This window comes from Physella acuta, unplaced genomic scaffold (assembly GCF_028476545.2).
Source record: "Physella acuta isolate Inbredline_101_S28 unplaced genomic scaffold, ASM2847654v3 ptg000550l, whole genome shotgun sequence".
In the NCBI taxonomy this organism is placed as follows: domain Eukaryota; kingdom Metazoa; phylum Mollusca; class Gastropoda; family Physidae; genus Physella; species Physella acuta.
Genome location: NW_026732069.1, coordinates 336,011 through 349,054, shown reverse-complemented (window position 1 = coordinate 349,054; position 13,044 = coordinate 336,011). Strand labels below are relative to the sequence as shown.

The 13,044-nt window shown below is 34.9% G+C and overlaps 1 protein-coding gene across 1 annotated transcript; it reads left to right on the top strand.

Annotated features, from left to right (window-relative positions):
• The first annotated feature begins 827 nt into the window (after positions 1-827).
• Positions 828-12,111, top strand: LOC131946300 (uncharacterized). Its single transcript, XM_059306993.1, has 8 exons — positions 828-899; positions 2,253-2,351; positions 3,385-3,510; positions 7,569-7,861; positions 9,429-9,533; positions 10,133-10,291; positions 11,127-11,338; positions 11,833-12,111. Exons 1-8 carry the CDS (start codon positions 872-874, stop codon positions 11,975-11,977), a joined length of 1,167 nt encoding a protein of 388 aa, XP_059162976.1. The 5' UTR covers positions 828-871; the 3' UTR covers positions 11,978-12,111.
• The last annotated feature ends 933 nt before the right edge of the window (positions 12,112-13,044 follow it).

Sequence of the window (13,044 nt, the reverse complement as noted above, 5' to 3'; positions counted from 1 at the left end):
TAAAAAAGATCTACCTTCTATTATATTAAAGACGTCTGCCTTCTCTTATATAAACAATATCTGCCTTCTGTTATATTAACGATGTATGCCCTCTATTATTTTAACGACGTCTGTCTTCTCTTAACGATGTCTGTCTTCTGTACTATGCACGTTTTCATAAACTGCAACCCCTTCCATTCTGATGCACACGTTCTTTCCTATCCTATTGATGTAGCTCTCCCGTCATACAACTACTCTTTTTTTTATTTTAAATTTTTTAATTTTTTTTTTATGTCATACAACTACCCCATACACGATATCTACTTCAGTCACGTTCCTCATACCTTTAATCTGCCTTCATTCTTTTTCAATATCTATACATCGTCAATATTGTATTCTTCTTATTTATGCATTTATACATCTTTTTTTTAGTTTATAAATTGATTAATCAAAGTGTGCGATTTTTTATCTCCATATATCTACTATTATTAAATTTAAATAAGCCAAAAATCAATGTTGATATCTGATAACATTTTTTTTTTACCGTTGTAGCAAAGCAGTTCGGTCTTTGGCTGTTCTTTAAAATTGCAACACCGTTTTCTTTGTAGTTTGAAGTTGTTTTACATATTAACAGACAACATAGATAACCAGCTTATCAAATGTGACAAAACTGCCCAGTATTAAAAAAATAAATAAATAACGAGATCTTATGCCTTTTCTGCTACAAGGCAACGTTAACAATAAATGCGTTTATTTATTTCCTGAAACCGGAAAGCATTGATGTAACACGATATGCTATAGTGCTATACATGTGTGTTGTATAATACATCTATTATGAAACGGAATTTTGTGAGGTTGCATTAAAAGAAGGATATTCGGAAGTACATGAAACATGTTTTGTAAATGTTTTTCCAAGAAATGTAAGTTGGATTGACTTTTAAAAAAAAAGTTAAATGAGATTTTTATTATCTGAAGGATTTTTTTTAAAAGCCGTATTTCATTTGTTTTTTTACCTAAAGTTATGTTTTAAAATTCAGCGCTTAAATTAATAAACATAAAAATAATTATTATTTCAGTTAATAAATAAAACGTAACATCTAATTTGGAGATTTTCATCAACATTTTACAGTTAAATTATTTAATTAACGATTGAATATATTTTGTTTAAATATGTAAATAATTTTTAAAAAGCGGAAATAAGCTCCCCATTACTTTCTGGTAAAAAAGTAATGTTTTGGAAGTCACTTCTAGTGAAATAGCACTATAGAACTTGTAGGCTAGTTTGTGAGAAAAAACCTTTTAACTTTGTTAAAAATAGGTTCACGAATCTCTTTCAATTACAGGTAATGCAAAACTAGAAATAATCTAAATGTAACATCTCATACTTGTACATGAAATCTCATCCACCAAACTGAAGTAGTTTTCAATTTGTTGAGCACATGGAAGTAGAATAATATACCATTTCCGTTTAACGGAACTCTCTTAAAAGTTGAAAGAAGCCTGCGAATACGATCTCATACAGATATGTTAAATGTCGTCCACCTAGCTGAAACGGTACTGTAGTTATAGTTTTTCGCAAACCAGAAATATAGTTAGTAACACTTCCGGTTATCGAAAATTGACGAAAATTTGAAAAATAAAAACAACTGAAGAATTGCATCAAAATTTTATTGATTAAACTTTGTACATCTAATTAAAACATACTCAAGTTGTCGTGAGCGCACAGACGACAGACTTGTTTTTTCCCGGATTCATGTAGGTATAAAACGTAGAAATTTATCGAATGCTAGGAGAGACAACTTCAAAATCAAACAACAGCTGCCTTGTAGTTTGTTCTTGGCTGGACAAAGGCTATGGAAGTGAAATCCAAAAAGAAAAGCAGGTTGAAATCGGAGTCAATGGCCTCAATGGCGCATAACCAGTTGACACGTATACTTGTGTTGAAGGGGATCAATTCCAACACTAATGTTAAAAACTAAGAAGAAGAAGAAGAAAGAGCGAATTCTCAATTTTTCTTTTTGCACCCTTTCAATATTTTCTCCTGTAGGCCTACTCTGAATACGATATTATATACATACACATATATATATATATATATATATATATATATATATATATATATATATATATATATATATATATATATATATTTATATATATATATTAATTTTATTATTGTTCGCTATTTAAAAGTACATTTTAGTATTGTTCAATATTTAAAATTTAGAATTTTTGTATTGTTCGATAATTAATTACATTTTTTAAATTTCCAGCTGTCATTGCAGTTGTTACTACTGTTCTAGTCTTTTGTGGGGTGCTACAGTTTCAGGTTCTCTCAGTAAGGCTCACCCGGCATCGCTTTTCTTCAAAAGGTAATTAGAACATCTTCATGATTATATTTTAAAAGAAAGAAATCAGTTAATAAAACTTGACATAATTTTTGAAAACACGCTTTCTTCGTTTAGGGGAGGTTAAACACGGTAAGAAGTGGAGATATTAGATGTGTTAAGCTGGTATGTAAAGTCGAATTCTGGGATGAATTAGAAACACGTTGAACCCGGTCCTCGTTGGACAAAGCGTAAAAATATGTATCTTGTAATAGCTGCTAGCCTGTTTTTGTACCGGCGGTACGCCATTCCGCGCCGCTTCTAAACATTTACTTGTCACGTTGTAAAATAACTAACATTTTTAAAAATATGATACTACTGATCCAATCCATGATTTTTTGTACAGCAATGGAGCCAATTTAGTTTTCTATAAGCAAGAATTCATGAAAATTACTGTTACTATTAAGTTTCCAGACAGAAGTGTATTTTTTCCAGAAAAATCAACCACTTTATTCTTATTCAAAACTAAGTAAATAAATGAGTTTCTTCAATAAACAAATAATTTCTTAAAATTAAAATCAGTGTGTATGGAATTTAATTACGATTAATTTTTATCGAAATGAGTGGGTTTTTAATCGAAGGGTAAAATAATATGCTTCGTTTTGCGGCAGAGGTACTGAAAAAAACTGAGTGGAAAAAAATTCCGATAAACGTAAAAATAATTCCAGACTAAAAGAAACAGCTGCTAGCGTATTTTTGTAATTTCTCTTAGCTGTTTATAAATGTTAGTTCGTGATAAATACGAGTATTTCGATAGTTCAGAAATCAGAGTATTAAAACACTAATCAGAGTAAAACAATAAAAACACATTTGAGTTAACATTTCGGGCCTGATTTTTCATTGGGTAGCTGAAATATAGTTCGTCTGTTTTTGTGACCCGGGCCTAACAAGAGATAATGTAGTGAGTACTGTGTCTTGCCCCAACGTTACTTTCCATACCTTGAGTCAGGTACTAATCAGAGCTGGGTGAACTCAGCGATATCCTTAAAAACCTAACCTGTTTATTTTTACTTAACAGTGGTCAACTGGATGCTGTATGATTCGACGATCAGAGATTTGATTGGACGACTTCATCACATGATCACACGGGATACCGACGCGCCTCTACGTTTGTTTTCAGCGGTCTGCAGCAACGAAACAGAAAGTACACACAAGACATTTTTTTTCAAAGCTTGTGAACTATTTTGACTCAACTATGTTATTATTTATATATAACACTTACATTGTTTCTTCCAGACTTTTTTCTCCGGGGGGGGGGGGCACTTGAAATATTTTTTTTTTGGGGGGGGGGGGGGCGGTAGACTTTCTTTGGGGGGGGGGGGTGGCGGACACTGTTAACAGTATATATCTATCTATATACTACTAAAACTCAAGTTTGTTTACATGCAGTGGCCTAGCGAGGTCGGGTTTCGACCAGTGCGGCACTTAATGGTGTCAACCCCCCCCCCCCCCAGAGGCTTAGCGACCATCCCGGGGACAAACTTTCAAATTTTTTATTTGTATTCCCCCCAAACTTTCAATTTGCACCCACCCCTCAAGTTTTTCTCCATATATTTTGCTCTTTTTTGCCTCGGTGTCACCCCCCCTAAATGGTATCACCCGGTGCGGTCCGCACCCCCCTCGCTACGCCTCTGTTTACATGTTTGAATATTTATTTTTTTGTTTGTCTGATTGACTACTGTAGAGGATCTGCGCTATGTGGAGAGCTGTAAAATAATATGTAGATAGAGAACAGATTTTGTTTTCAGACAGACTGTTAATCACACATTTTTTTAAAGAACATAATTAATTTATTGATTTATTCATTGGTAGATTAACCACATTAATTTTAATTTTTTCAAACAATGGCTTAATAGTGAAGTCACATGATTTGTTTACTTTTTGGTACAATAAAATGGCGGCTTCCATCTTAGACTTTGTGGCCCATTCCAATGTTTAACGCGTTCTAAAGCTAATATTCTGTCGGCTATAGCTTTAATGAGACATCCGTTTGCTGTTTTTTATTACGTTCCAACACTTATATCAATTTTCAACTGTTATTTTTATTTAGTTTTACAATAAATTTCTCTAGATCTACTATCTGTCCAAGAAAGTTATTTATAGATCTAGATCTAGAATCTAGGTCAAACCAAAGATTTATTAGTTAAAATACAATCCAAAAAAAAAACAAACAAACTAGACTTAAGCAAACCAGTAGTAGATCTAGAATATAGATAATTCTATCCCTATCTAGATTTAAATCTAGATAATAATGAGTTTCTATATACTAAACTATTTTAGACCATTATTATTTTATATAATTCTTTGTTTAGCTATGGAATATGCTAATTTGGAAATGCTCGATCCAGGGCCTATTTGCGTAACTTAAGATTCATACGCGGCTTCTATACCGCTAATTTTGCAAAATTATAAACGTAAATTCTAGATCTAGCTCAGTCGTAGATCTAGAATATAGATAATTCTATCTAGATTTAGATAATAATGAGTTTCTATATACTAAACTATTTTAGACCTTTATTATTTTATATAAATCTTTGTTTGTTTAGCTATGGAGCATGCTAATTTGGAAATGCTCGATCTAGGGCCTATTTGTGTAACTTAAGATTCATACGCGGCTTCTATATAGAGTTCTTTCATATGACGTCACGTCCGTTCGTGATACCTACGCCCGCCGCCACAGTGGTGTACACAAGACGTAAACACAATCAGCTGTTCGCCAGCGCTGGACGTGTTCACCAGCGCTGGACGTGTTCACCGTATGTAAAGAACCGCACCCGCGGAAAAGGAAAAATACGTTAAAAAACTTGAACTCTTAGGAATTGAAGATCCTTATACTGTTATTGACAGTTTCGTATAAATAAATATGTGGACAAAATTTCTAAATAAAAATACTGTTAGTAATACTGTTTGCGTTTAGAGTTAAAGTAGCCGAATCTGATCAAATGCAGTTCTCGATACTTTGTTTCATGTAAGGACAGTAAAATAATAAACTTCATTTTAATTATAAAAGATAACTATTAATAAAACAAATATGCTCGACCTTCACAAATACTAATAGTAAAAGACAAAGTCAAAAGTAATAGGCTAATAAGAATAATAAGATCTAATAGTAGGCCTAATACCTGGCTCCGCTGGGTAGACATAGAATCTAGAATCTACTTCTTTACTTAAATTTAATTACTTTAGATCTACATTCGATTCAAAATACACCCATAATAAATCAAAAGTAGTCATAATAGGCCTAATAAAGCATTTAATTGTCTCTAAGATCTAAAATCTCGCTCTATTATCTAATCATTTTTTTAGCAAACGAAATTTTCTGAAATTGAAATAGATTAGGCCTATATGACTAGACTTAGATCTAGAATCTGCTACTTAAATTAAATTGTAAAAACTTTATACAAGCATGTAGTTGATATTATTGTACTAGAAGGCTTTAATAAATTACTAAGGCCGACCTACTTTGTTGTCTTTTTACAGCAATATGTATCTGATACTGGACTGAGTTTAATTAAATTCAAATTCATATCTAGTAATTGGTCTACTAAGTTTTTGTAGCCTAGTAGTACAATCTAGATCATACCAGCCAACAACAAATAACCACATTATTATTATTTGGTTAATGATTAGGCTAAATTTTTTTTTAAATCCACTGTTTATAAAAGAAACAAATCAAGCTAGAAACATTATAAGTGAGATGGTTTAGAATAATAACAATGGACCCAGTCTACAATTGATACAATTGCAGGTCTACATAGGGCCTACAGTCTAGTAGTTTACAGTAGGCACCTAGTGTGTAGCTAGTATACTAGTGTGTAGCTGTCCAGAGTTAAGATTCTTAATGCCTTAATGCTTTCCCCTGATAAGCCGTGTATGCTATAAATGACATAACATGACACCGAGGTGAGAAGTGTTGAGGGGAGAGCAGTGGGACTTTCCCCTTTGTTCTCCCTGCTGGGCCCTGAGGGTCAAAATTATATAAGAAATACTATCTCTGTGGGGCTGGGTATCACGGAGGTGAGACATTTTCAGGGGAGGGCAGGGCAGACTCCTCTTTGGTTTTATTGTGGGCTAGATACAGGTGGGGGCAGCCATTATGAGAGTTGAACGTCAGTATTAATGTGTCTGATTACTTCCCTGCTGGATTATAAGGGTCTTAAATTGTATAACATGCTATCCAGATTGGTTATTACCCATGGATTATATTAGCCGTTGTAGTGTGGGTTTTGTAGGAGTTAAGTGGTCTCACGTTTGCTACAGTAGATAACCTCTTACTGCATTTGATCAGCTTCGTCTACTTAAACTCTAAACGCAAACGGTATTACTAACAGTATTTTTATTTAGAAATTTCGGCCACATATTTATATTATCCACGAAACTGTCAATAACTGTATAAGGATCTTCAATTCCTAAGAGTTCAAGTTTTTAAACATATTTTTCCGCGGGCGCGATTCTTTACATACGGTGAACACGTCCCCAGCGCTGGTGAACACGTCCAGCGCTGGCGAACAGCTGATTGTGTTTACGTCTGATGTACACCACTGTGGCGGCGGGCGTAGGTATCACGTGATTTAGGTCACGTGTTTGCAAGGACTCTATTGCTAATTTTGAAAAATTATAGACTTTAAATTCTAGATCTAGCTCTATCTAAACTATTTCAGACCTTAATATTTTACTTTATATAAATCTTTGTTTGTTTAGATATACAATTGGTTAATTTAAGATAAAATTTAATTTGAAATAATTCTAGATCTAATTCTAGGGCCGATTCGCGTAGATTCTTACGCAGACTAAAAGTAAAAATGTATGAGTTATTACATTCTCCAGAGCACGAGTCTAGATAGCTAAGAGGTTAGCACATTAGGTTACCATGCGGGTGGCACTGGTTCGAGACATGTCAATTTTAATTTTCTTTTTTTAATTTTAGTTGTTGTTGTGAATGATAAAGTTGCCTTTGCCTATTGGAACTTAGAGGGATACAGGGCAGGTGAAGTAGAGTTCACCCGTTTCTATGTTCTCAGCATATGAAGGGATAATGTGGTCAGAGCCATGCTCGGCCGGAATCGTTTTTTTTTAAAATACAAACATGTCTGAGACTTGGCGGGACAAAGGGAAGGTGAAGTAGAGTTTAGTAGAGATTTTGGTTAGGTTACGTTTGGTTAAGTTGTATGTATATGTATGTTTATATAATGCTATCCAAAGATGCTTGCATATCAAACTGTACACGACCTTTGAACCCTGACCCCGAGGCCCGTTTGCTGGACATTCTGACGTCACCAAACCTGACGCTGTCCGAACACCAGCGTCGTCTGATCCTCTCCATGGGCCAGGCCATCCCTGAGAGTGACGTCATCTTCGTGTCCGCCAGCTCCTCCAATCACTACGACGAGATGCAGGACATGTTCTATAGCCTGCACAAGACGGTGTATCCTCGTGTCAACAATTTCACCGTTGTTCTCTTCGACATTGGTTTAACAGAGGAGCAGAGGATCATGGTGAGTCGTTGGGGCTTTGTATGTGTGTATGAGTCAAGGTTCAAATCCACCATACCTGTGTTTTTTTACCATTTCATTAAATATTAGTTTGACTTTGACAAAATATGTTTTAGAAACTGCGCATCGCCATTAGATATTCAATAAAATAGATAACTATTATTATTCGAGAAAAATGGCCCGTTGAGGAAACATGTCTACCGTCCCATTCAACGAAATATAATTATATACTTTTTCCAGTGTCCGCCCCCTCCCATAAAATTCTACCCCCGTCCCTGAGAATTTCCAGTACCCCCACCCCTCTCCGGGGAGTAAAAAGTCTGAAAGAAACACTGGTCGCATTTGTAGATCATACAAACAAAAGGAAAAACCTGGGCGGGGCTTCGCCCCTACCGGAAGAGATGCATAAAAAAAACTGTGCACGCTTAACACTTTTTAGATTAGAAAAAGTTCCTCCCTCCGGGGAGGAAAAAGTCTGAAAGAAACACTGGTGTTGCGCTTAGCCTCTACCCGAAGAATTGAATGAAAGAAACTCTGCACGCAAACCACTTTTTAGATTAGACACATGAATTAGGCGGTAATTTTATTATAGAGTATCGATGAAGAAATTTCTTTTGAGTTGGGGAGGGGGGGGGGCAGACGCTCTTACGCGGGGGTGGGGCTTCGCCCCGACCCGAAGAATTGTATGAAAGAAACTCTTCACGCAAACCATTTAGATTAGACAAAATTGCCTTTTTATTCAATGTTTACTCGAGAGTCAATGACGTAATATTACCGTGTGCACTCTCCGGCTTGAGATTATTTTTTACTACATGCTAAATGTGACGTCATTTTTCTTTTCCGTATTACTGTGAAAGTTTTTAAGTTGCTTGTGTTTTCTCTAGAGCGTTCTTGTCAGATACATACATAGATACAGATAGATACAAAGACAGCGAAAGACAGCGAAACTATTATATAGAATAGAACCAATTTACTTGGAGTAAAGCAGATACTGAAGTCTTTTTCCCGTTCATGGCCATGACACACAGGGAAGACGACGTTTCAATTACTTCGGCATTTTAAAAGATACAGCGCTGGGTGACCTGAATTCAGATTCAAACTCGAGACTTTCGGGTTAGCAGTCTATCACTCTACCGCTAGACCTCGCCATCTCTGAAATTGTGTATGGAGAGTAGTTTCGTCTAGTTTTCATACAGAGGAAATATAAATATAAAATAAAACAAGTGGGTATATCACCCCACAGAGGTGCACGTCCACCGTCCCCTTCCCTAACCAAATAGAAAAAAAAAGAAATATAGAAATATATATACACTGCCCCACCACACCCCCTATGTCATACCTTTTTGTTTTTGAAAAACTGATACATATTAAGTCGGTTGATGACATGAGTTTTTTTTTGTTGGTAGGATTAATACATGACTGTTCTATGAATGTTGATCACGTGTGTTTTGTTTTGAAAGATTGACACATGACTGTTCTATGAATGTTGCTCACGTGAGTTTTGTTTTAAAAGATTGGCACACGGCTGTTCTATGTATGTTGATCACGTGATTATTATTATTTCACCCAGACAGAAAAACACTGCCGGTGTCAAGTTGTGACTTTTCCCTTTGAACATTTTCCAGCGCACGTCAAGGAAAATTTTTGTTACGCTTGGAAACCTTTGCTGGTTCGGGTAGGTTACATCCCTAGATTGTCACTGAAGTAAATCTCGACATTAGAGAACATTATATTGTAAATGGCTGTACGGTGAGTGGGGTAGAGTGGTCGAGTGTTAGAGATCACGACTACAAACCAAGGGACCGAAGCTTAAGTCCTTGAAATGAAGTCACAACAACTGGTCCTTCTACCAATGATATTTTGATGTATGTCACCCCCACCCCCATTAACACTCACACTTTTTAAAAACACATATTTAATGCTTACTTCTATGCTGCTTATTCGAGATCGTAAAATACGTATCCTTGTATTTTTCAGCCAACTTTTGCTAATATCAACATTATTACCTTCTCCCTTTTTAACCCAAGACACATGGGGCCGCTATAGAAAACTCCCTTCCACTTTTGTCGGTCTCTGACAATTTTCCTGGCAGTCCCCCATGACAGTCCAGCCTCTGTCAGCTGCTTCCCCGTTGTCTACCTCCACGTCTCCCTTGGTCTTCTTTGCTTTCTTCTCCCTAGAGGTGTCCAGTTTAGCACCACCTGCTAATATGTGTTACTATAAATAAAAAAAACTAAACAAATTACCGTATTCACGTGTGTCTCTTCATGTCAGGCTACTATAGAAAAGGCAAGAAAACTTCTTGTTTACCAAGACACTTCCGTCAGATGGTCTGACCGCATCCAACAGGTTCTCGACAGGGCTTGGGACATTGGCATCCAATACTTCCGGTCAGATGGCATGGCTAGGATACCCCTGCATACCCTGATACAGGTGAGGTTAGGTGGGCTACTTGCTTACACTTACATTGTCTGAAAAAATAGTATTCTTTAGACCTAGGGATCAATTGGGCAGATGAAGTAGTGTTCATATGTTTCTTGAGCTCAACATATGAAGGGATATTGGGTCAGCACTATGACCAGCCTTTACTTGCCCTAACATGAGAGCTGGGAGGACTCAAGGACGTTCTACTGACTTTGACCCGGATTCAAACTTGAGACGTTCGGGTTAGCATACTAGCCTTTTACCGCACAGTTGAATATACTTATATTGACTACACGCTATTATACCGGAGTGATTTACTGAAGCTTGTACTGCAAGGTTTGATGATAGGATTATGGTCCGGTAAAGGGCCTGTGATTGACATTAAGGTTTGGTGTTGGGTTAGGGTTAGATTTCAGATCAGAGTTGAGAACAGATAATGCTAAGAAACTATACTTTTATTATAGGGCTGGTAAGTAGGTCACCAACCAGTTCTACGGCTCAATAAAACCTGCATGAGCTATAGAACTACTTGGTGACCTACTTACCAGCCCTATAGCCATGCTAGAACTCTGAATACTACATAGAAGCAAATTAGACACAAGACACGCAAGGGGGTGGGGGTGGGCGTTGAGTCGAGTGACAGACACTCTGTGTTACGCCTTCCAAGACGGTGACATCAAATAAATATAAAAAAAACGTCAATATAAAAAACCCTGCTCTTTGAATATAATTTAATAACTTAATAAATTTGTATACGTCTGTAAGCTCAAACGACATAAAGTTTAAGCATTTAGTATATATCTATATACTAGCATTCTTAAAATGATTTTTGTTTAATGATCAGACCTTCGACTACTTTGGAGAGGAGCCTTGTGCCTTCAACATATTCCCAGAGTTACCCGGAGGCCTCTCCATGTACAGGAAGGACGTCTTCAACATCCGGGCTATTCTGGAACCTTGGGCCAGGTGTGCCATCGAGCCGGAGTGCGTGTGTCCGGTCAATCCCTTCAAGGTCATCTGGTGTCACGGTGAGCACAAGGACCACAGATGTCATAGGTTAGTAGACGTCATGTTTACGGCTTAAGTTCTTAATTAAATGTCATTTATTTAATGTCTTGCTTAAAATCGTGATGTAGGGTTTGGTTGGTGAAGCGGTACAAGGTGTCAATAAATAATATATATATATATATATATATATATATATATATATATATATATATATATATATATATATATATATATATATATATATTCAACTCTCTTTCTCGCTCTACTTATTTCTCTATCTGTGTATTTACATATTTAGTCTTCATCAGTATATATTTGTATCATATTTGTATCAGCAAATAGTATATATATATATATATATATATATATATATATATATATATATATATATATATATGAATTATTTAATAAGTATACACACACACACACACACATATATATATATATATATATATATATATATATATATATATATATATATATATATATATATATATATAAAAGTATATCGTTATTTTATCATTTTGAATCTCATATTTCAGGTTCGATCAGTCAGCAATAGGAATGATAACTGCCAAAATATTTGGTCCTGATTTATACCGAGTGCTTGCCCCTGAGCGTCATCAATTTGTCGGTGTTTACCGTGGGTCGAAGAGGCCAAACTATTTTAACTCAACACAAAGTTAAACACCTTTTATTTTATACCTATTAGTGTTTTTATATTATGTATGGTGAAGAACTTAAAAACCAGAAACCACTTTTGTAATTAAAAAGAAATTATTCGACTATGTGTTTAATGAATCTGTATTTATAAATTATTTTTCTTTAGAACTAAAATTGTGTTAAACTTGGTGTAAGCATAAAAACCTTTTTAAACTTAAAAAAATAGTTAGCGTTATAACTCATACGTATGGATAGTTTCAGTCTTGTTCCAGAGCCTAGTAATTTTAATTTCGAAGTTTTCGTAAAAAAAAAAAAAAAAAGTGAAAACGTGAAATAAAGTCTTAAAGAGCATTGTAAGTTACCTGTTGTAGATAATAATAAATTATTTTACATAGAAGAGCCTTTTTTTAAAAAAATGTCACGTTAAAAGCTATAAAAATTATATTTTAGAAATAATGTATAAGACAGGTAACGAATTAAAATAAATAAATAAATCCCTAAAAACTACCCTTCTACTTATATCAATATATCAAACGTGGCGCAAGTTTTAAGTTATAAATTTATGTAGTATGTCTACAGCTCATTGCCTAGAATCCCCCCTCCCCACATGTTGATGAGGTAGGATCCAATGAACAATTATATTTAAGTATCAAGTGGTAGCAGCACTGTTTCTTGAGTTCATATTTAGCGCATGCTTTTTCAAATAAACACAAAATTTAGCTTTTTAATAAAAGGTCTAATTTTAAAAGTTTAATAATTTTCTAAAATAAAAACTTTTATAATTGCAAGCTTTTATAGCCTATTTGATCTAAAATAGAACCCCCCCCCACCCAATATTTTATTTTTAATGTATAGCAATGAATCACTCCTTTTTTTGACATTATAGGATTATCGTAAGCCACTATTTGTGTTTAAATTATATATTTACTAGCTAGAGGGGGAATTTTCTTTTCTAGCGAACAACGCTTTTTACTATGGAAAAGCTTTTTTAACAATGAATACAGCTTGGAATATTAAATATTTTGTGAGATTTTTTTTATTACAGCAACTGTTAAATATGTAAAGTGACAAGATTTGTAACAAAATGGATG